A 24,778-nucleotide genomic window follows, 5' to 3' on the forward strand; every position below is an offset into this window, starting at 1 on the left:
CCACGTGGAGGGCCTGCACGGTAGATGTGGTTGGATGATTTTCTCCGCCACCCGCGATCACACGCTGATTGCCGATGCCGGATTTTCTGCGACATGGGGCTCTAAACGCTATCGTGTTAATATTGAATAATTTTGTTGGCAAACGTTTATTGCTTTGTAGACAAGAATCCTGTACGCTTGTGGTTATATGCCATGTGAAGTAAAAGCTCGCCTAAAACCAAATGATAGTATTTACAGAGCAAACAATGCTTGGAATTGCTGGCTTAAGTTTCATGGCCAAAGATTTACTAAAAAGAAAAATATTTGTGAATATTTATGAAGAACTGTCCCGTGAGTAACTTAATATTACTTGATTCAGTATGCTCAGTTGTTGCACAATGTCCTCACCTCAGGCACGCTAAGCTATGTATCTTTTAGCGTTCTTTTGGCAAACAAGTTTTACTAGCACTAATCATATTGAAAGATTTCACAATTTGAATATTCAATTTGGCTTATCTAGCATGCTGTGTGATACAAAACTGTGCTACAGGAGGCATCAATCACATCTGCTGATGTTGCAGCTTGTAACCATTAAACATGGCCGCTTCATTTCCAGCAACACTTTTGTGGAAATCTATAGTACTCGATTTTCTTTTCACATGGCACCATACAACAGCGTTTTCTTGCCGCTTTAGTACACCAATAATTTATTTATTTTCATTGCATATTAAGCCAAACCATCACCATTTTTTTGCATTTATGGTCACAGTAGCCTCTTTGTCATTAAACTCCATAAAGCACCGTCATCATTATCATCTAAGCTGCAACTAATTTAAAATTTCTTACCCTTTTTGTTTGTTTGGTCATTCACTTCATTTGCCAAAAATTTTGCCCTAGTACTAGTACCATTTTTGTCATAAAGAGGTCTGCTGTCTGAAATGCCATCAGCTCATTGCAGCCCATCGAATCCTCCTCTGCTACTTCTGCTACGCAGCTCAAGAGCGTGGATCTAGTTGAGCGACACATGCGGCGTATCCGAGAGGTGCAGCCTGTGATCAATGCTGTGGTGGATGACCGGTATGAGGAAGCTGAAACTGAAGCCGCGGACCAGCTTGTTGCCTCCGGTACACTCACACCGGAGCAGCTGGTCATGGACAAGCCCTTCCTCGGGGTGCCGCTCTCAACCAAGGACTGCTATGCCGTCAAAGGTCAGTCCCACGAGGCACGTGCAGTGTGTTGCACTGCTCTTCATTGCATAGCTCTTTACACCAATGCAAAAAGAAATCTCAAGCGAACAGGGCAGTTTGCTTGCTGTGTTATCGGGCGGTCTATTGTTTCCTCTTTCTATTTACAGTTGATATGGGTGAGAATGCTTTATATTGGCTCTGCGGTGCAGGCTTCGTAACCACCAATACAACCTTTGTCCGTAAAGTTTCGAGACTGATTTACTTTCTTCTCTAGAAATAATTCCCCAAAACAAAAGTTGGTGCATATGTGTAGTGCTATCTTTTCAGGCTAACCTGAGCTATTTAGGTTAATTGCTTTGGCAGCCGCTAGATGGCACTAACGTAGAAAAATACGTTGCCACTTGTCGTCTGCGAATTCTATTGTGAGTGAATGTGGAGCGATGGATGTCCACCTCGAACAGCGTGTAAACATAGAATTCTGTGTGAAGCTTGGCAAGACAGCCAGACGGACGTTTAGGCTCCTTCGTGACACGGCTACGAGACATTATCGTGGGCGCGAGTTTTCAAGTGGCACAAGGGGTTCCTTTCGGGGATAACGGCGGTGGAAGACGACACAAGGCAGGGGCGCCCTGCAACCTCGCGGAATGAAAACGTGGCTCGGATCAGGGAGATCGTACAGCAAGACCACACCATTACAGTCCGCATGGTATCGGATGCTCTTGACATTATTAAGACAACATTCCACCAAATTTTGTGCGAGAACTTGGGGAAACGAAAGCCGAGTGCCAGACTTTCGCCGCACTCCCTCACACAGGACTAAAAGGACACGCGGGCATCAGTGAGTGCTGTTTTGCTCTCCGAAGCAGAGAAGGATGCTTCATTTGTCGACAGCATCATTGCTGATGACGAAACATGATGTTTTCAATACGATCCTCAAACAAAGAGGCAGAGCGGCGAATGGCAGTACACAAGCTCTCCAGCATCGAGAAAGGTGCGGCGACAGAAGACCAAACCAAAGACGATGCTGATAGTTTTTTGTTTCGATGCCAGAGGTGTCATACACCACGAGTTCGTCCCACAAAGGCAGACGGTGAATCGGGAATTTTATATCCGCGTGCTCCAACACATGCGTGATGCACTGCGACGCCGTCTCCTTAACTTATGGGCATCTGGACAATGGAGCCTTCTTCACGATAACACAAGGCCGCACACTGCTTTCAGCGTGACAAAATTTCTCGCTAAGCACAGCATGACTGTACTTCCCCATCCGCCATACTTGCCTGACCTCTTCCTATGCGATTTTTTCCTGTTTCCGCGTGTGAAGAGAGCCATAAAAGTCGCTGGATGGGGAGCGTGGAAGCCATTCAAGACGCCACGACAAAGGAGCTGACAGCCCTGCGAAAAGAAGCGTTTTCCAAGTGTTTCCAAGACCTCAAGAAGCGTTGAAAGCTGTGTATAGACTGCAAGGAACCTATAGAAACCTTGCTGCTTTCTCCACTGTGTTCAAATGTTCAGTGGCACTGGCTTTGTCAGCAACTTCTTCCGCCTGCCATGAATTCTGTATATGAAATGTTCCGCTTAAGCTGAGTTCTATATATTTCTTGTAGTTGCCGTTTTACTTGAGATGGTGGTGAGTGTCCTGCTTGGTGTTGAAACTTGGCTTTCTGTTGCTTTCTTTTTAAAAATTTTTCCAGCACTAGTCACACTAGTGCTTGAAGAAACACTTAAGACATCTTTTCATCTATGCAGTATATAAGCTCAGTGGTAGCCATTGGAAATTGTTGAAGCTGTGTGTGTACTCAGCGTGTTCAATACATACATTGTGAAAGTAAGCGTTGGTGTTCTGATGACATTGTTTGCGATTATGAACTTATAATATGCAGGCTTGATATTGCTTCAAATAAGCATTTCAGTTTTTCTATTTTAATTTGCCTGAAAGGAACAGCTGGATCTAAAAGCTGAGGCATAAGCTTGACAAAAGTTCTCGCCTCCTTTGAATTGGCAAACAGAAGTGCAGGCATCATTGTGGCAGACACTTGTTCTCGAAACCGTAATATTGTTCGCGAAAGCACTTGTTCTCAGAAGAAAATTGCCCTTAAGGCTAATATTTCTTTTAAGACTAGCATTGTAAAAGACCATCTGTCATGTCACACCACCTAGCCCGACCCGTCATTTTTGTACACACCCCTTGCACTATGCTTTGCCAGATGTTATGTGACATCTTACTGCTAAAATAACACGCATAACAGTTTTCTACATGTCCTACATGATTTCCAAGGTCACATTGGGGAAAAACACTACGCTTTGCCAGATGTTATGTGACACAGTACTGCTAAAATACCGCGCATAACAGTTTTCTACATGTCCTACATGATTTCCAAGGTCACATTGGGGAAAAATGGTTCCCTAAATACACTGGTAGGGAAGCTTTGCTTAGTTAAAATGAGCTAACAAAAAGCCATGTCCGTCAGCTTTGCCTGCTTTATGCGAAGCTTGCTAACATCCTTCTCCAGGGCATCCGGGTCTCTCACGAAAATGAGGCACTGGAGGGACTGAATCATCTGCAATGTCTCCTGCGAAAACACTGGGGCAGCCTGCCCAACCATGTCGTCGTTGCCGTTGACACTGTCATCGTCATCGCTATCTGCTGCTAGCACCTCTGTCACAATTGCCTTATCAGTCAGTTGCTCCAATGTTTCTAATGCATCATCTGCATGTAGAAACTCGGAGTGCTGATGTGCCATCGATGACTGCAGACTGGGTCGTGCATTGCTCGTGATCCGATGTCAGATCAGCCATTCACCGTTCCGGCCGCGATACAAGGAAACCGGGGAGCCAAACTCGCGTTGGGACCATGCAACAAAGACAAACAAAAACACTGAGGCGAAGCAGACCTCTTGTGCTCTAATGGCCCTTTTGACCAACTTGACGCAGTATAGACTCTTCTGTGAAAGGGACACAAAAGAGAGTTGTGTGAGGCGGACGCTTGGTGTGCACAGCATGTAGACTTGTGAAATGGGTCAGATTTAATAGTTACCAATAACGCGGCATGGGAACATTGTAGTAAGCAGTTTATTTTACCATAGAACACTCGCAAAAGTTTACGTTGCCGAGGCTGCTCATTGTTATATCCAATATATTCTTGGAACCGGTACTGTTGTAAACAGGTTCAACTGTAGATTGTTTTTTTATAGCCCGTTTAATCACATTGAGGTTAAGGAGCAATCGAAAAATTGCTCTTTTCTGATCACTTTTGTTTTCTGATGAAAATGCTCTAGGTTAACAGGGTTTTTTAGTTGCTGGCTAAGGTACGGGTGGCTATGGTGTCAGCCATGGAAGTACTCGTTTCTGATCATTTTTGTTTTCTGCTGAATGTCACACTGACAAGAACTGTCCTGCCTAATCGCCATCCTATTTGTATGACCACAGGCATGCTACAAGACTCTGGTCTGGTGCTGCGGAAGGGCTTCCGCGCCCCACAGGATGCCGACGGCATGGCCTTACTGCGTGCGGCCAGTGCCATCCCGCCGGCGCTCACCAACATCTCGGAGCTGTGCATGTGGTGGGAGTCGTACAACTTGCACGAACGCACCAACAATCCCATACGACAGTCGCCGCATTTGTGGCAGATCCAGTGGTCAGTTCGTGCTTTTGCTCATGCAGCTGCACGTTTGTTTTGCTATGGTAGCATCAGTTGTCGATTGCAATTGTCACAGACGGGCAGGTAAGAGGATCATTTATTAGTAAAAGGAATTCGCTGACAAGTGTGATAAACAAGAGATTGATGTTTCAGGATCTGTGTAGATCACTTTTTCACATTGATCCAGTAATTGCAAAATTCAGTGTCGCTGCAGGGGTGCGGGGGCACAAATGGCACCATGCCTCAACACTTTACACACTGCAGTTGCCTCACGCCTGCTTGACAGCCTTGGTTCAATTCAGGCTTGAGGAAACAGTGGACGTTTGCAACGTTACATTGGAAGAGCATTTAGTATGTTTGCATCTACTAGTGCTTTGAGCTAACCAGCTCAAAGCACTAGTAGATGTACAGACAATCAATGTAGATGTACAGACAATAGTAGAAGTACAGACAATCAATGTGGAATTCATTGAAAATGCTCTAGGTTAACAGGGTTTTTTAGTTGATAGCTAAGGTACGGGTGGCTGCGGTGTCTGCCATGGAAATACGTGGAGAATTTCTCTCATGTGTGGGGAAATACTGGAGAAAGGCCCCAATGGAAACTTTGCACTCACCACTTGCTAGGAATTGGAGACCGCAGGCGACATCAGTGGGTGTCTCGCCTGGTAGCTCCTGTAGTGCTTGCACTTCTTGTGTGCAGCCCACGAGAGGAAATGCTCCTTGTCTTTCAAACCTGCTGGCACAGGTATGCTTGGTCAATGTGAGGCTTCACATGCAGGGACCGCACAACAGGTGCCAGAGAATTCATCCTAGGGCTCGAAGAATACATGCTGTGATGAAAGTGCCCCTCCAATTGCTCCAAACTGCTCCAAAAGAGAAATGCTGCTACATGCTGCTCCAAACTGACACTTTTGTCAGTAGCTGCCCCGGAACGGCGCTGGGGAATTCGATCTCGTACTGATTACCAACTGCTGCTGTGGCAGCTGTGATATGTGACTGATTACGTTTGCATTGTGATGCTCAGCTTTATCGGCTTTGATCTCATTTCTGGCACAAGAACTGTCATTTTGAATATGTAGCCCATTTAGCTGTATTTTTGTACTTGACATGCAGACTATTTTGGTGAAATGTGAAAGTGACTGAGATTACTTCGATCTCATACCGATTATGAATTGCTGCTTTGGCACCATTAAAGTGATTGTGATTACTTTTATAATGTGGTGCTCAGCTTTACCGGTTTGATCTCAATTCTGCCGCAAGTACTCGTATGTTAAGTATATAGCACATTTTACTAAGTGTTCGATAACATTCATTTTCTTAATTGTTTTTCTTTAAATTTGCATTGTATGGGCAATATTTATCATAATAAATATCTTGATGACCTTCTAAAGAAATTTCAGTCTTGCTTTGCCTCTTCGTCTAAAGTCCGCCAAACACCCCTCACCAAGCCGTGGCCTAGTGGTAGAGTTCCCACCTCGGCTGCGGGAGGTTGTGGGTTCGATTCCCACCGCCACCGGGCACACACTGGTTCAAAGAGGCATAAGCGTAACCTAGCCTGGCGTTCGGCTTCCTTCAGGGGTGATATGCTTGGGAAAGGAGTCTGCTTCCTGAATTTCCGCCGAAACCCTCGCGAGCACAAAAAACAAAGCTTCCATTGCGGCCATTTCCCACGTGGCTCTCCAAATGCACCTATTGAGGTGGGGACGCTTTCGGCCGAGTGTACTAGAATGGGGGAGTGGGTCCAGAATGCCTTGGCAAGTGCCGAGGATGAAGCGAAAAACGTTGAAAGTGTGGCGGCGCTGCCGTTGCCTTATTCTGAATCTCGGGCCAATAGACGTTGGCTCCGGCTGTTTCAGCAGCGCTCATTGGCTGAGGCGAGCTCACGGGCTGAGTAGCTGTCGTCTGCTCAATGCACCGTCGTTGTTGGGTCATTTGCATTCTTTCTGCGGCTATTTTTCCATTTCATTTACAATAGATTGGTGGGGAATAATATCAGTGTTGCCGCCACTGAGTATCCGCCTGTCAAAGCTCCATGCAGCAGCGGTAGGGTCTCCGATGCGACAAGCATCCGGCCGGCGCGTGGGGCCGCTCATTCGGGAGAAAGCGACAGTGGCGCCACCAACTTTTCAATAAAAAAAGCCTCAGCAGGAAGCCTGCGTTGCACCCACTCCCCCAATTTAGTACACTCTACCTTCGGGTTGAGAACAAAAACCTCTTTCCAAGCGTTGTGGTCCCACAATGGCCGAGCACCAGGCCGGGAGCAGGCTTGTACCTATTTTACCGGTAGGTACCTTGCGGCAGCACTTGCCTCCCACAGCTGCGGCAGATGCTCTCCAACAAGGCCAGTTTTGTCATGCTGTTGGACGATAAGGTGAACAAGATGACAAGGTGGTTTTGTTCTAGGTCAGAACCGTTTCGTCAGACCCTCTACTTTCTCGTCTTCTCCGTGCGCTTTCTCCCCAAAACGCTAGGTGGCAATATCAACATTTATGAAACGCTTTGGTGATACATTTAGCTCCAGGAGTTGTATGGCATATTTTGCCAAGTGCTTCGAAAACACCAATAGCTGCTCCAAATTAGCATTTTTTCTGCTTAGAAAACACTTATGGCTGCTCCAAAGTGGCATTTCTTTCTGCTACGAAATCTGCTCCAAAAAGTAATATGTTGCTTTTGTCACTGTACATGCCATCAAAAAGCCATGCACTCTGTTGAGTGTGCTTGGAGTAGTTTGGATAAATGCAGATCTAAACACAGCCTTGCTCATATGTTTTTGATGTCGGCTTTGATTAAGAAGGAGCAAATGTATGGAAGTAGGGATGTAGCAGCATTTGCTTCTAGACTGGAGGTAGCATCATCTTTGGGTGGCATTAGGCAGTGGTTCATTCCCCCTCCCCCCCCCAAAAAAAATTATTTGAGACATGCAGTTGTTGCGAAACATGCATGGCGGTGAACCTCAAAGGGTTAAATGTTCAATTCAGTTCACGTTTATGTTTCGCGTTTATATCCTGGAAAGGAATATAGGCTAAAAGCCAAACACGCCTCCAGCACATAAAGCAGCAGCAGCAGTTCAACAACAATGCAAGGAGGCGATGAGAAGTTGTATTAGCCATAAGGCAGTAAGCAAGCAATAAGTTGTCTAGCCCATTCCATCGGGCAACTGGGCCATATCAGTGTGTGCTGCATACCAGGCCTGTAGCCAGAGGGGGGGGGGGTTTCTAGGGCCACCCTCCCCCCCTCGAAATTTTGATCGTTCCATGTCCTACGGCGCTGAGTACATCGGCCGAACGGGCCACCGCATAAGCGACCCGGAGCATCGCAATAGAGCAGAAGACTGCACCCTACAGTCGTCGGCTCTATGCACGGCCCGCTTCGCAATGTCATGCTTGCACTTGTCAGTAATAATAAAATATTATTGTAAAATCGTAATTTACATAATGCAATTTATACCGAAAATAATTACTGAAAAATAGGTGCTTTCCTCGTATAGTCAAGGCCGTCAGCGAGTGCCCCCACCCTCCCCCCGAAAAAAATGCCTGGCTACGGGCCTGCTTCATACGTTCGATTCTGCATTGTGGACACACAATGCAGCTATGCTGGCTACATTAATCGATGTTATTGAAGTTGTTAATCACGTTGCAGAAAGAAAATTGGGATCACAAAGATTAGTAAGAGCCTAGTGGCAGTGCCCTTGGTAGCAATGACTGCATGCATGCTACAATGTCAACCTAGCAGCATTATGTGTATAGTGTAAACTTCGCAGTGTTCAAACATGATGGCTCTGTGAAATTCTTTGGCAAGCACCTGCTTGTGAACATGCATCCTGTGCAAAAATTGAAGCGCAACCAAATTACATCTCTTTTTGCGCACTAGTTGTATAACATTCTTTGATGCTTTTGAAAGAAAGTGATAGTTCGGTTTATGTGTCCAGCACTTCACCAAAACATTGTATATAAATGGAACACTTGTTTATTTCTCATCGAGCTTTGTTAGGCATTGTCTTTTCGTTCTTTTTAGGAAGTCTGAGAAGTGGGAGATTTGCACCACTAAAAAAGCATTTTCACATTTGTTTGCCTTTTAGTCATAGTAATTCATATTTTAATGGCACAGCAGCCATTGCTGCAATAATGTGCCAGGGCTGAATATGTGAACTCTGACTCACTTCTGCTTGTGCTAATAACCAAAAGCAAGTGGTTGTAAATCAAATTTAAATGACAAATTACAGTATCAATCAAATTTACATTATTTGTTGAAATTGTTTGTTTGCTTGCGCCCTGTCGATAGTGCAGGGGGTGAGGGAAGCCTCATCGCTAGTGCTGGCTCCGTAATTGGTGTTGGAACTGACATCAGCGGCAGCATACGGATGCTAGCATTCTTCAATGGCATCTTCGACCACAAGCCAACAAGAGGTGACGCATTTTTCTGTGTTCCGATATTGCTGCCTGCACTTTCTTCATTTGCGCATGTCGGGCTACTCTGTGGCATTATGAAATCCTGCAGTGCACACTGTAGGATGTCACTGATGGGCTTTCTGTGACCACTTTAGCCTGAAGCCTTACCTTCAATAGTGCGTTAATTAGTTGGCATTGCATTGTGGCTGCCGGAAAGATGTTTTTTATGCCATTATGCGTAGCGTATTATTGTAACTGTAGGCATGCTGTCTTGTATCATCTGTCCATCTCCTTTCATTATAACAACAGCGCATGTATACTGAATGGGGGCAGGCCAGGCGATATTTAGACAATGTTAATGGAAGCCGCAAGGTGCACCACCACACAAAGGTTGCATAGAAGGAATCGAGAGAGGCACTTGTCCTGTCATTTTGCTTTTCTCTGTTTCATCTGTTGTATCGCTTAGCCAAAGCGAATGTGTCTGGGTTGATTCTTTGGATTGCATACATAACGGGGTCAAAGAATGTGTTCGTGCACTCCACATTGTATAGGTATGAAAGTGGTCACAACTGCAAACGTAAATGTGCTCCCCCGCGAAGACTGAAACAAAAAAAAGCTGCTTGTGTGCAAGATGCGTAATTCACTCGCACACAATGTGCATATGCTACGAGACGTGGCACGCATGTGCCAATCATCTCAAAGAGCTATTTTGGTGTTGGCATGAGAGAAGTATGTATGCAGTTGTGGCTTAATGGTTAGAGCATCTGGTTGTTCTGCTGGGACACCGAGATTTAATCCCATCGTCAGACATGTAATTATTTTCTATTAATTTCTGTGCTTGAGCTATTTAGCAAGACGGCGGCAGCCATGATCAGATAAGTCTAGGAGGGTTCGCTAAGAAAATCTCGCTTTAATAAACCTACTTGGCATGTCTATCGATTGCTTGCGTCGTCTGACGGTGGCTGTGCACGCTGTCTTCAGGGCTGGTATCCAACAAGGGCCAGTACCCACCGGCACGCGATCACTCTTTGGACGCCTGCCTCGTGGCAGGTCCCATGTGCCGGTATGCCCAGGACCTCGAACCCATGCTGGCCATCATGGCGGGACCCCGTGCATCCCTGGTGCCATTCAACACTGAGGTGCGAGAAGAATCGAGAGAACCGAGGGGCACGATTTTCTGTTGGTTACGATGGTACAAAGCACACGGACGATGGAGAGTTTTAGTTTGTTCGTGAACTTCTTGCCATTTACGGATGACAGATTTACCAGAGCTGTGGGCAACAGTAGCGAAGCTGGCGGCGACATCTTGTGATGCTTTGTCCAATCGCAAAGTGCTTGTAAAATGTTTGTCGTACGAGTGCCCTTGTCAAAAAAAAATTTGAAAAGGGCTGCACGCTTACGATTATGTCACTACCAATGCTTTACACCAGCAGTTAAGCAGAATATGATAGGTCACTTCAGTGCAGCAGAATCTTGTTAAACAGAACTTCAAGGGACCGAAGAAATTAATTCCATTTAACAGGAGTTGCGTTTACTGAGAAAGATGAGCAAGGGTGCAGCACTATGTGCCACACCCTCTTAATATTGTTATAAGGCAGTGCTCCAACTCCTGCGCCTAATGCGCCAGATTGCGCCATACGAGATTTTCTGCACCATCCTGTTAAAAATACACGATTTTGCGCCGAAGTGCGCCAAAATTAGCGCCTGTGCATTACGTGTGTGGCCGCAGTGGCCCGCAGACGTGCATAGTGCACATGACAAAAGCGGCTTCATGAATCGAACGACGACCGTGATAATTCGGGCTCGATGGGGACTGCTGAAAGCGCAAATTGGGAGTCTGAAATATCCAGATTCACCTGAAAATAACTGAATATATTCCGCCCGTGGCTAAAAAAAGCCATTATTCTCGGTTGGCCACTCTTGGGGATACGTTCACTTTCGCGGGATTTCGCGTCACTGGCGTCAGCATCCCCCGCAGGGGCGTCTGCGTAAGCAGGCGTTTGGTGTGTTGCGACACCACGGACCCGAGCACATGGGGGTTGGACCCTCCCGCGTGTAGCGTGCGCGGCTTAGCCGTGTCTGAGTAAAGGGGGATTCTGGGGGTTGAGCCGATGCCGGATGTACAGACCTCTAAGGGCCCCCGGCGGAGGCAACACACCTCTTCGGCCTCTGCTTCACATAGACGGCACCTCCAGACTGACCCACCTGGAGGAAATCGGTAGTCGCCTTTTCCTGTCCCGCTCTCCAATCTTTTGTCTTTCTCTCTCACTTTGCCAACTGTCCTGTCTTCTAGTCACTTCTTCTCACTTCCAAATTTCCAGGCGGCAAGGGTTAACCTGGTGTAGCTATCCAACCTTGGGTATTTTATATTAGGTTATAGTGGCGATGCATGGCTGGCGTCTGCAAGTATTCTAAACTTGTAGCGTCCCCTTGTTGGGCTCGGTGGTGGCTGGCTACCATCGCCGCCGAATTTTTCATTTTTACATGACAAATGCTTTTCCCACACTAGCTGATCGCTCCCTGAAAAGGGGTCGCACCGATGAAAGTTTTAATTTCTTTTTGAAACCGCAGCAGTCTTTCCCGAAGTATCACGTCATACACAGCCAGCACGAAACTAGGACAGTCCGAATGATCTCGCCATTTGTTGTAGCCAAATGTCTCACTGAAGCAATAGGCCCAGGTTATAAAGTAACGAAGATGGAAAGCGGCGATCTTATTCTAGACGTTCACGACAAACCACAGTACGACAAGCTTTCGAAACTTGTGGCGTTTGGAGGCATCCCCGTGTCTGTGGGCCCCCACAGGTCAATGAACACAGTGCGCGGTGTCGTCTTGGAAGACGATCTCCTTGAACTAAGTGAAAGCGAAGTACTTGAAGGATGGCAAGACCAGAACGTAGTCAAGGTGCAGAGGATAACACTAAGGCGAGATGACAAGCAAATACCTACCAAGCATATTATCATTACTTTTGGAACTAGCAATCTACCAGAATCAATTGAAACTGGCTACTGCAAGCTTCGTGTCAGGCCATACATCCCAAATCCGCGTCGATGCTTCAAGTGTCAGCGTTTTGGGCATGGGTCGCAAAACTGCCGAGGGCGCGCTACTTGTGCTAAGTGTAGTTCAAATGAACACGCTTCTCACATCTGCACTTCAGCAACCCGCTGTGCCAACTGTGAAGGAGATCACCCCGCCTACTTGCGATCGTGCCCCTCGTGGAAAAAAGAGAAACAAATTATAGAACTGAAAGTCAAGGTGAACCTATCTTTCCTAGAGGCACGTAGGCGTTTCTATCTCCACAACCAGTCCAGTCCTTAATACTCCAATGTGGCGCGCCGGGGGGCAGCGCCACATCTTTCGGCGGCTACCCAAGTCACACGGAGTGTGACGACAGTCACGCCATCAGCCCCCCCGGCTGGAGCAGCCAGCGCTGTTCCGCCCCCTTCCAAGGAGGGCCAGCAGACCCGCGGGCCTGCTGGACCCAGGGCCACTGCCCGTGCAGTTCGGCCTGAAATCCCCGCGAACGTCCCCGCTGAGCGGGCACTATCCACCGCCTCAGACGAGGTGATGGACACAAGCAGACCACCGGCGTCTCAGACGCCCAAAGAACAGTGCAGCTCCCTGGAGCGCACCGGGAAGAAAGGAAAACCACGCATCACGGGGCCTGGAAAGGTCTCGCGAACTAACTTCTATCTTTCTGTACACACATCACTAACTTCTTTTCCATTATGGATACCCAAGTATTACAATGGAACGTGAGAGGACTTCTACGTAATCTTGACGATGTTAAAGAATTCCTCCGCAAATTCAGTCCAAAGGTGATGTGTGTACAAGAAACACACCTAAAATTAACACAGACAAACTTTTTAAGGCAAGATGTCACTTTCCGCAAAGACCGCGATGACACTCTCGCCTCGTCAGGGGGTGTGGCCGTTATGGTCGATAAGGGCGTTGCATGTCAGCAATTAAGCCTCCGAACGTCCCTTGAGGCAATTGCTGTCCGAGCAGTGTTGTTTGGTAAACTAGTCACAATTAGCTCCATCTACATTCCCCCTTCCCATCAGCTTTCAAGAACAGAATTTCAGAGCTTCATCGATGAACTTCCTCCGCCATACATCGTCGCTGGTGACTTAACGCTCATAGCCCCCTTTGGGGCGACTCCCGTTGCGATGCGCGAGGGCGCCTTATAGAAAATTTTCTGTTTTCTTCAGGTGAATGTTTATTGAACAAGAAAGAACCTACGTACTACAGTATTACACATAACACATACTCGTTTATAGACTTAAGCATATTGTCGAGCACACTAATGCCATACCTGGAGTGGTCCGTTCTTAAGAACCCCTATGGAAGCGACCACTTCCCAATTATGTTGAACTCAACGAAACGAGATGGATGCTTGTCACCACCTCCTCGATGGAACGTGGACTCGGCGAACTGGGAACTGTTCCGAGAGCTAACACACTTAGGCCGAGATGACATTGTTGCTCTTAACGTAGACGACGCCGTAGCATATCTAACTGGTTTTATTATTGACGCTGCTACAAAATGTATTAAACAAACTAGCGGACTGGCTCAGAAGCGCCGCATTCCTTGGTGGAACGAAGAATGTCGTGAAGCGCGCAAAAATCAAAACAAAGGTCGGGGATTGCTTCGCGATTCTCCTACTGCCGAAAATCTTATTATTTCAAACAGGTTAAATTGCAACGCAGAAGGACACGTAGACATGCAAAGAGAGAGAGTTGGGAGAGGTACATTTCTGGTATAAATTCCTACACAGCCGAGGCAAAAGTATGCAACAGGGTGAATAAATTAAAGGGCCGTGAGACGAACCCACTGCCCTTAGTGAGCACCCAAGGAGATGGCCTGGAGGATCAGGCAGATTGTCTGGGCGAACACTTTGAATATGTCTCCAGTGCATCTCAATACACACAAACATTTCTGAGCAGGGGCGTAGCCAGAAATTTTTTTCGGGGGGGGGGTTCACCGGCCCGACCGGGGGGGGGGGGGGCAAGCTTCTGCTTTCCTCTAGGTCACGTGATAAATGTCGGTAGTTTAAGCACACACTCTACATGTATATCAAAGACATGGGACCCCCCCTCCCCCCCCCCCTCCTCGCGTGTGCTTGTGAAGCAATTAAGTAAAAAGTAAAGTAAGCTCAGTAAATACAGTAAGTACGACAGGTACAGTGGGCGTTTGGAGCAACGGTCTCTCATCGCGCCACTGAATGGACCAGTCTTCGAAAACGCATCATTGAGACGACCCGTGCGATCGGAGAAGACATCATTAATTGTTAATTTCCGTTAAGCGTAGATGGCGTCGTCCTCGTCGGGGCGAAGTGCGTTTCACAAGTCAAGGACGGCTATACGCGTGAAAATGCACGTGTGACCAGGCTATACCTACTCTCATAGCAATAGCTTGTTCGCTGCGTCTTTGCGCTAGAAAACTTAAATACGCGCAAAAACGCGTAAGGCTTTTTTTTTCGAAGCTTTCGTCGCCCTGCTCCCTCATACGAGAGGGTTGCATTTCCTGCGGCAAGTGCATGGGCCGCTGTGTCTTCCGCTGTGTGCGAGCGTGCAGCCGTCATTTGCCTTTACGTCAACAGATTCAGAATTGTGCAGAATATTTCACCGCACAGCATAGATATGGCATGTGTACGCATTTTAAGTAGTGCGTGCAACTCATTTCTGCTTGACTTACGCCGGTGCAAACAGGAAGCGGCTTTGTACCTCACAGAATCTCGACTGATTGGTGCACTAGTGATGCAGGAATGAACTCCGGTATTGTTCAGTACATAGTGCACATAATCAATTTCTCAGGACGCGTGAACTCTGACGAGAACTGTCAGCGCCTGCAACAAGAGTTTACTTACGCTGTACTGCGCACAGCAGTAATTCATGCTTGTCGGCTGTCTGTTTCGTGCATTCTATTGCGAGTCGGTGGAATTTCACTGCTGTCATCAACCCCTACGTGTGTACATTGCTGGTTTGGGATTCCACAACTGAAACCGCAACTACCAGCCTTCCGTAATTGCTGGTTTGTGATTCAACAACACAACAGTAATTACCAGCCTTCCGTAGGGGCGCAATCGCAAACAAGAGACGTTTCTCGCGCAGACTAAGCCTACGTTCACACTTGGGAAGCGGCAAGCGGGCGGAAAGGCCAAAGCGGCCGGAATATTTTTTCCGCGCCTGTCCAAGTTCACATTTGTTTTGCTACCGCCGCGGCCGCCGCTGCCGTTTTCGTCCAGATCCATCTCGTCTGCGTACGTTTGTCGGCGTGGTGGCGCTCATTATCGCATTATGTCTAGCGGTATGTTCATTCTTTGACCCACGTACCGTCATCAAAAGTGATCATTTTACGCAACTTCGCGTGTCATCTGCGACCTTCGGTAAATTCTTCGTTGGCGTTCCGTAATTCTCTGCACATGGGCGCGGTAGCGCTGAGTCACAGGTTGGTGCCTAGGCGTGAGAATATTTCTTTAATAGCTTTTATTTACAAGTTGTAATAACATTTCATCATTTGGTATTGTCGGTGCCTCCAGGACACCAAAGGGGCAACGGGAACACCACAGCTGAAACCCGAGCTGGCCCTTGTGTTGGGGCTCGCCAAAGCCTGCGCGTCCTACGTGAGACCTATACGCTCCCAATCTATCGTCGCGACGAGAAAAGCACCCCGCGACTTCTGCAACATACCGTACACGTGCGAGGAGAATTATGGAGCGCCAACGAGGAATCTGCCTAACTATTGTCTGCCGTGGAAGTGGAAGAAGAAATGGCTCTTATACTTCTACCTACTTGTTTTCTAGAAATGGACAATGACTAAACGGAAGACGCGGACACCTCGGAAACGGCAGTGGTGGGTTCGCCTGGTTTTGCAAAAGCGCGAGAAGTTGGCTCACGCCAAGGCTTCGTTGCCGCACCTCCGGTCGCGCGACATTGAATACTATCGCGAGTATTGCTGACAGTACGTTTTAGTGCCACTCTTGTCGTAGAGCAAGGGCTGGTTCTTGATCGCGTCGATCAGCATTACAGCCTACACTTCTGGTGCCATGTTCAATTTTACGACCAGTTGTTTACATGCTAGTGTAGCTTGCAGTGAAGCAGAACGACTTTCCGCCGCGTTTCCGCTTCGCCATGGCGAAATAATCGGCCCGAGACTGATTTGGCTCGCAGCCTGTTTTTATGCCTGTTTTGCCGCCTAGGCGGGCGGATTTTTGCAAGATTTTGCCGCTTCCGACAGCTTTGAGACCAAGTGTAAACGTAGCCTAAGATCCTGCGCGAGCGCGGCCTAACCAGCACCTGAAGGGAAGCGGCGGAAATGTATACCGGAGATTTCGACCATCTGGGGTCTTTAACGTGCACCTAAATCTAAGTAAACGGGCCTCGAGCGTTTTCGCCATCATCTAAAATGCGGCTGCCGCATTTGTTGCTTCATTTGTTGCACATTTGTTGCTTCAGAATGCGGCCGCAACATTCTCGCCCAAAACTTCACAGAGTGTCAAAGCCTTGACAAACAGCGTGACAGTTTTTTCCATATGCAGACATGATTCGCTATAAATTGCCAACCAAACGGAAGCGCCCAGGAATGAAATTGTGATAGTAGCACCGGTTTTATGAATTATGTCAGCGCGAAGCGACGAAAACAAAGGGCGGGTAAGTAGGGGGGGGGTGAGGAAAAAATTTCGGGGGGGGGGGGTTTGAACCCCCCCAACCCCCCCCTTGGCTACGCCACTGTTTCTGAGGTTCAAAGAGCGCGCAGAGCGGCAACCCCTCGATCGGAAATGTGCCCGAAATGAACATTACAACTGCCCGTTTAGTTTAGCTGAACTTAAAGCTTCTCTCGCTTGTTGCAACGGCTCGGCACCAGGTGCTGACCGTATCCTGTATGAAATGATCAAGCACCTACAACCTGAAACACAAAAGACACTCCTCTCTCTTTTTCATGTCATGTGGGCTGCTGGTTCCATTCCATCTTTTTGGAAAGAAGCTATAGTAATCCCCATACTTAAACAGGGCAAGGGACCCGTCCTTACCTAGTAGCTACAGACCCATTGCTCTGACAAGCTGTCTGTGCAAGCTCTTCGAAAAGATGATTAAGTGGCGCCTAATCTTTGTCCTAGAAAGCAACGGAATACTAGATCCTTACCAATGTGGCTTCCGAGAAGGTAGGTCGACTACAGACCACCTTGTCCGCATCGAGGCAATCATAAGAGATGCCTTTATACACAAACAGTTTTTTCTCTCCGTATTTCTTGATTTAGAGAAAGCGTATGACACCACATGGCGCTTCGGTATTATCCGAGACCTTTCCGCTATGGGTGTCCGCGGCAACATGTTGAGTACTATCCAAAGCTACCTTTCTAACCGTACCTTTCGTGTAAGGGTGGGCCAGGCCTTGTCTAGGTCTTTCACCCAGGAAACTGCTGTCCCGCAAGGCGGTGTGCTTAGCTGTACCCTGTTTATTGTGAAAATGAATTCTCTGCGCACGGCTATTCCACGAACGATGTTCTACTCTGTATATGTAGATGATGTCCGGATTGGTTTTAAATCGTGCAACTTTGCTGTCTGCGAACGACATGTCCAGCATGGCTTAAATAAAGTGGCTAAATGGGCTGATGAAAACGGTTTTAGGTTGAGCCCACATAAAAGCACATGCGTCCTTTTCACTAATAAGAGAGGAATAGTACCAGACCCTGCTATTGAGCTCTCTGGTACCACATTACCTGTAAGCAAAGAGCAGAAGTTTCTCGGCATCATATTGGACTCGAACCTCGCATTCATTCTGCACATCAAATATTTGAAGGCTAAGTGCCTGAAAACAATGAACTTATTGAAGCTGCTGCCGCGTACAACATGGGGCAGTGACAGGAAATGCATTTTAAACTTGTATAGGTGCCTTGTCGGCTCACGACTTGACTACGGCGCGATAGTCTATCAGTCTGCTGCACCCAGTGCTTTAAAAATGTTGGATCCTGTTCACCATTTAGGAATCCGCCTCGCGACTGGGGCCTTCAGGACAAGCCCCGTACAAAGTCTTTATGTGGAAGCAAACGTGTGGTCGCTCCACCTTCAGAGGACTTATGCCAGCTTTACATATTTCCTTAAAATAAATTTAAACCGTACACATCCTACCTATTTTACCATAAACGATACCACATGTGCCACACTATTTAATAATCGACCAACAGCAAAGCAACCCTTCTCGCTACGCGTGAGAACGCTCAGTGAAGAAATGGCTGCTGCACTACTTGAACATTGCCTAATGCCTCCAGCAAAGCTGCTACCGCCGTGGCAGTGGCAGCTGGTTGAATGTGACACATCGTTTATTGAAGTCCCAAAACACGCGCCAGATGCACACATTCAAATGCACTTTTTAGAACTAAAGGCGAAATACTCTTGCCCTGAATTTTACACAGACGCATCAAAGTCACATGCCGGCGTTTCCTTTGCGGCAGTTGGTCCTTTCTTCTCGGAATCTGATGTACTTTATCCCCATACAAACATCTTTACGGCAGAGGCCTGTAGACTGGACTCTTTAAGCGTTGCTAAAGCGTTATCGATGCCGCAAAAACATAAAAACCCTGTAATTATCACCCTCTACTCACTGATCTGCTCTGTTTATGCATCTAAACAACAAATCATAATATGCTGGGTGCCTGGGCATAGAGACATCGAGGGTAATGTTCTTGCCGACCAAATGGCCACATCAATAACTTTGCACGCTATTTATCCTACCGCTGCTGTCCCTGTAACAGATTTGAAACCTTTCTAGTGCAAGAAACTGCGAAGCCATTGGCAACGCTTGTGGGATGCGGAAACAAATAATAAGCTTCACTTGATTAAGCCACAGTTAGGTTTCTGGCCCTCTGCATCAAAAACACGGCGAACTGATGTCCTATTCTGTCGCCTCAGAATAAGACACACATTTGGTACCCACAAATTTCTATTGAATGGTAATGATCCTCCAACCTGTGGTAGATGTGGCGAGAGGCTCACCATTCTTCACGTCCTCCTGGAGTGTAGGGAAGCCGAGAGAGAGAGTAAGAACCCTTTTCCTCTGGCATACCGCTGTTCTATCCCTCTCCATCCCGCTATGTTTCTTGGTAAAGAACCGCTTTTTAATGCCAAAGCAGTCCTCGCTTTTTTGAGCGATGTAGTCCTACATGTTATAAGCCCAGTAAATACGTAGCGCATCCTCTCTCCAGAGGATGCAGCCGCGATAGAGTCAAGTATAGCACATGCCTCCAGGCCCTTGCACTTCAAGGGTTCTGTCTAGGCAGTAGTGCGTTTTGAAAATTCCCGCCTGTGACTTATTTTAGTATATCATCCTTTCACAATGCATCTCTTGTGTCCATAGCACACCTCATTAGTCATTGCCATAATGCTAATGGTTACCTACCGATTTTATAATTCACCTTCCACACCTTATAATTCCACACCTTATAATTCACTATTCATACCACTGACAAGCCATTATCATCACCTTGGCGCTCTTTGGCCACATCTGGCCCTTGCGCCAATAAACTCCAACAATCATCATCATAGCGTCAGCATCGGCATACTTGGTAGAGTACCAGGAACGCTATCATCCGTCGACGTGTCCAATGCTAGTCGCGTGAAATGTCGAGGAAATTAAAGCATCCCGGAAAGTAATCGTCCAAAAATAAAGCCGAAGTTTGTCAACGAGGTCCTGCGTGCACGTACGCTTGCCTACGATCTCGTCAGTCCGTATCTGTACCACTGTCATGCTGTCGCCATAAAAAGACGAAAGTACAATTCATGAATGCACCGAATCTTCAACCTTTGGCAACAGGACCGCGATATTGTAGCAATGCCTTTTCCGCAGCCTCTCCTTGCTCTTGCGTTGTATGGTATCAGCTGACAGATAACGGCGGATGATAAGGGTGGCATGTAAAATCAAGTGGAATGCATCGCTAAAAAATCGCCGCGCACGAATCGACCGCACTATCATAGCCGAATGACGGCAGTTTTTTTTTTCGATACAGTCACTCCTTGTCGGCGAAGACATCGAGGATGTAGTCGGCGCCGCTTAAACGTCGCCGCGACCGTGTCGCGAGTTAACACGTCAATGTATAAACGCTGGACATGCGGAGCCAACCCGAATGCACTCCCGAATGGCTTGCCGGAGTTCGCTTGCCTGATGGTTTGGGCGCGGTTGGTGCTGGATTAACTAGGCTTCGCAAGTTTCGGTTTCCAGGAGGTGTCGGCTACATGGCCGACCACCATGCTGCGGCGATGCCAGTGACGTATCAGTGCCAAAATATTGCTATTTCCGCTCAACTCGGCGGTCAAATTAAAAACCACTCGTGCAGGTGGAGTCCGAAATATATAGAATGGCGTACCTTAAGGTGTCCGAAATTTTGGTCGTACTTATACTTCAAATTTATGGGCCAGTGATGGTGCCTCAAGGTAGTCCGAATAATCGAGCTTGTTTCAATTGCTGGTGGCGAAATAATCGGTCGACGCCAGTTGTGAATCGGCCAGTTGCTGAACAGAGGCTTCAGCATTACAAAGAAAAACAGACCTTTGTAAAGTACTTGGTGTCGTCTGAAGCAATGACTGAGAATTACGACGGGCTCATCAAGGCTTGCCTGGCTCAGAAAAGCATTGATGACATTAAGTCTGGCCAGGCGTTTCTGACTGATACTAGAGCCTTGCAGAAAACATAACAAAGTGCCAGCTGTCAATGAAAAAAATCATACAATGTAAAAGGCAACATCTGAGCACCTTTACACAACTTGAAATAAACTAATTACAGCAATGAAATCGACGAGACTGGCGATGTGGGTTTGTTGGTCTGTCATCATGGAATGGTAATTTGGAAGCGCATAAAAACATGGACACGAGAAGAAACGAAGACGAAGACAAGCTTGTCTTCGTCTTCGTTTCTTCTCGTGTCCATGTTTTTATGCGCTTCCAAATTACCATTCCATAATTACAGCACACTGTGTGAACAGGTTTGTTGCCTTCATTTAAAAAAAGGGAAACTCATGTATTTAGAGGCAGAGCAACATTGTTTTACAGCAAGCAAATACTTTCTGGAATAATGCTTGTCAAATTTAAGTGCTTGAACTAGCTTAGGATTTGTCTAGCAGCTGGCATTTATTAGCTCCAAAGTGCTCCAAAATCTGAATCTGGATGCTCCAAACTGCTCCAAAATTAAGATTTTGCTGCTCCAAAAATTGCTCCAAATCTCAGTTCGTCAGTGGCATCACTGTTTGAGGAATTGTGAGCACCAGGAGGTGAATGTAGCTAATAGTTTTTTACAGAGCACAGAAAATTACGAAGCTTTTTGGCACAGCATTCACAAAATTTATGCAGCTACTAGTCACTGTGCAATAAAAGATGCATCAATTTTTGCGCGCTTCAATCCTTGCTACCGCATTTTTAGGATTGCATTGTCCGTAAAAAACAAGCTTTGCACGAACACTTCAGATCTTGTTTTTTTCTGAAAAAAAATTCTGAAGAGCCTGCACAGCTCATTCGGTTCCTTAAAGTGTAGTAGCTGCTTCTGTGGTAGTCGTCTTGAGTTGCCTGATCTTGCTCATCTTCTTCCTTGTTACAAACCTCTGCAGCAATGTTTTCCACTGTGTTATCAGGGCAAGTGGCAACATCACTGTCTATGTGCACATACTTCTTGCACATACTTCTTTAATAAGCCCTGCTTTTCAGTGGCATTGTCTTCACTATCACATTCAGGCAAATCCAGCATGTTGAAAGTCTGGACCCGCGAAGAAAATCCTGCATGCCTGAACAAGTTTGCTATGGTACTTGCTGTCAGTTGCCTCCAGGCGTCATGAATGATGTAAATGGCACGATCAGTGTCTACCAATTCTTGGTCCTTGTTCATGCATACCAGCATCCTCTGAAGGAGACTCTTGTGGAAGCAGACTTTGAGGGCCTGGATAATCTCTTGATCAATGGGCTGTAACAGTGCTGCGGTATTGTCCAGCAGGAACTCTTAACTGAATCGACTTCAGTCCAGTTACAGTTCCATGTCCAGGGCAGTTGTGAAGGCTTTTCAGCCACGAAAATCGTGCATCCTCTCTGTGGATTCACTTGCTGAAGAGAGCCACCATCATCCACGCTTTCATGTTTGATTGGCACACAACGGGCGAGATTGCAGCGAGGGTTCTTTTACTTCCCGATGACTAAAAGCTTCAACTTGGCACTACCAGACATGTTCGTGCCGACGCCTCTTTGCTAAGTTTTCCGCCTGCACACCATTCACTTTTAAGGGTGATCGATTTTGACAGCAGCAGCTTTAAAAAATGCTTTGTCATTGTGAGAAAAGAAGAGGACGATATAAACAGAGCGTTCCGAACGGCGCGAGCGCGCGAGGCACGTGAGCCGAGGCATAATCGAGGGATGAACGGTGCTGTCCGTTGATTAGCGACGTGGCTCCCGGCCAGGAAGGTCGCATCTCCAGCTACGCTCTGGCGACGGGAGACTTGGGGGTCTGGCCGAGTCCGTGACGTTGGCCGTCCAAGGTGTGGCCGTCGACCTCGGCAAGTTCGAGCGAGGCTCCTGGACTGGCTGCAGCCTCTCACGGCAGGACCGGGCACCCCAGAGAGGATCCCCCTTCCGCGGCAGACCGGCACGTTCGATTCTCCTCGAGACACCACGTCGGCACTCACGAAGAGGTTGCGACGCATCCCGACGCTAGGCCTATCCAGGTGGGCCTAAACCGCGCCGAGCGCCATCGCTGACGAGCGCATCACCGACGAGATACCGACGAGCTCACCACCGACAAAAGAGACAACGCCAGACATCGGCACCTACGGCACTCTCAACACTTCGGAGGAGCCTGACATGTGTGCGACAGGAAGTTCAAGACGACGATCCGTAAGAGACGATCCCGTTTCCACTTAACGACGCAGTTAGGCCGAGGCCAGGGTGGCCAGACTTTGGCGAGCAAAGGCTAGGACTGACCTATAGATTTATAAGGCGGAGCTAGGCTCCGGAAATGAGATAGTTGTTTTCTAGTAGTGTTGTATTTAGTTAGAGCTTTGGATTTTCTATTAAGTAAGCTTTCTCGTTGAGTTATGTCTAGTTTTGCGTGCCTTTAGTTTTGACTCTTGGTTTGAGTTTTGTGTGCCGCGTGCATTCACCGTCCCTGTACATATTAAATCCTCGTTTGCTATGCCGCCAGTCGTGTCTCTCCTCCATCGAGGGTAGCGCATGCACGCAACTCTCCACACTCCCAAGTAAAGGTGACAGTCATCCACATTGTAGATATCATCTGGATTGAACTGATGCAGGATCTCCAGAAGCACTTGTGCACGACAATCACGGCATGCAGTGGGATCAGCTGCAGCCGCTTCCCCTGAAATTGTGCGGAAAACGAGGCCCTTTCTTTCTTTAAACCTCGTCAATGAGCCTTCGCGACTCAAGAAGGCCTCATACCAAGCTAAAGGATAAGTTCTTTGGCTTTTGCATGGATTAGCAGCTCATTGATGGGGATGTTCTGGCTTTGGGCTCTCCTCAGCCACAAGCCAAGAGACTTCTCCAGCTCTTCATGGTTGGTGAGTCGTAGTATTTTCCTTTGAGGCCCGAATTGCAAACTTTTGAAGGTGCCCCGCAACTTCTCTTTGTCATGAAGAATCCTTGTTAGGCTGTTGTTTGGAACCGTGTGTTTCATCCCGAGTGTCAGTTTCGTATAAAAGCCGCTGTCGAATTCGTCAATGATCTCCACTTTCTTTCCCAAAGTAAGAGCATAGTGTGCATGCTTCTTTGTCGCCATTGAAACAGCAGGGGCTAGGCCTCGTACCTTCTCCAGCGTTCACCAACAACCGAAGTGAGAAGAATGAGACGTGGCAATGAGGCACCTAATAAAGCCACCACGGCAAGAACTAGGCTTATTGTGAAAACGGGGCCAAGGCCTCGTAACTTCACCAACTTTCATCGGCTGCCGCAGTGAGGATGACTATACCCAGACCTATACTCAGACCACCACATGTGCCATCGTTACAGAGAAGAAAAAACATGGGTGCGGAGCACAGCCGGAACTGGAAAAAGTTTATGCTCATGGCGATGTGTCTTACAATAAGTTCAAGAGCATAACTTACAACATTTTAGTTCTATTTTGCGACCGCATTTTTCAGTGTACAAGTCGAGCTTGTTTTTTTCTGAATTTTTCGTCGGTGCGTTTTATAGAACAGTGCAACTTATATACATTTTTTTAACTGTCGTCAAAATAGGATTGAATGCTATCGCCACGAAGTGCTCTGGGTTGACCTGCTCTGGAAGTTCCTATAGGGTTGTGTGCACACTATGGAAATACCAGGTCTTCTCGTGATCGAGTTCCCGAGCGCCGTGCTAGAAGGACGGAGCAGCAACGCAAGCAGGGGCAAGCTGACCGCGAGTCAACCGACCTCGAAGTCGCCATGTCTGCAGATTGGTTTCAAGATACGGCGCGTGTCGCTGCACCAACTACGCAGTTGCTACCAAAGTACAGGCTGCCCCCACCCCCCCTCCCTCCCGCGCTGCCTTCCCGCTTTCCTCCCTTGTGCGTGATTCGGCTCACCGTCGCATGCTTTCACTTGCACATGCAGCATATGGCGC

At 47.4% G+C, this 24,778-nt stretch overlaps 1 protein-coding gene and 1 long non-coding RNA gene across 2 annotated transcripts in view; one reads left to right on the plus strand and one right to left on the minus strand.

Moving 5' to 3' along the window:
* Nucleotides 1–24,778, minus strand: part of LOC125942463 (uncharacterized) — a 129,402-nt gene that overhangs the window by 96,495 nt on the left and 8,129 nt on the right. The window lies entirely within an intron of this gene.
* The window catches only part of LOC119446210 (fatty-acid amide hydrolase 2-A-like), a 103,488-nt gene that overhangs the window by 73,784 nt on the left and 4,926 nt on the right, over nt 1–24,778 (plus strand). Inside the window, 5 exon segments of the mRNA XM_049660644.1 lie at nt 974–1,187; nt 4,596–4,765; nt 4,767–4,803; nt 9,093–9,212; nt 10,176–10,333. Of these exon segments, the coding sequence (XP_049516601.1) occupies nt 974–1,187; nt 4,596–4,765; nt 4,767–4,803; nt 9,093–9,212; nt 10,176–10,333 (699 nt within the window).

This window comes from Dermacentor silvarum, chromosome 1 (assembly GCF_013339745.2).
Source record: "Dermacentor silvarum isolate Dsil-2018 chromosome 1, BIME_Dsil_1.4, whole genome shotgun sequence".
NCBI lineage: Eukaryota > Metazoa > Arthropoda > Arachnida > Ixodida > Ixodidae > Dermacentor > Dermacentor silvarum.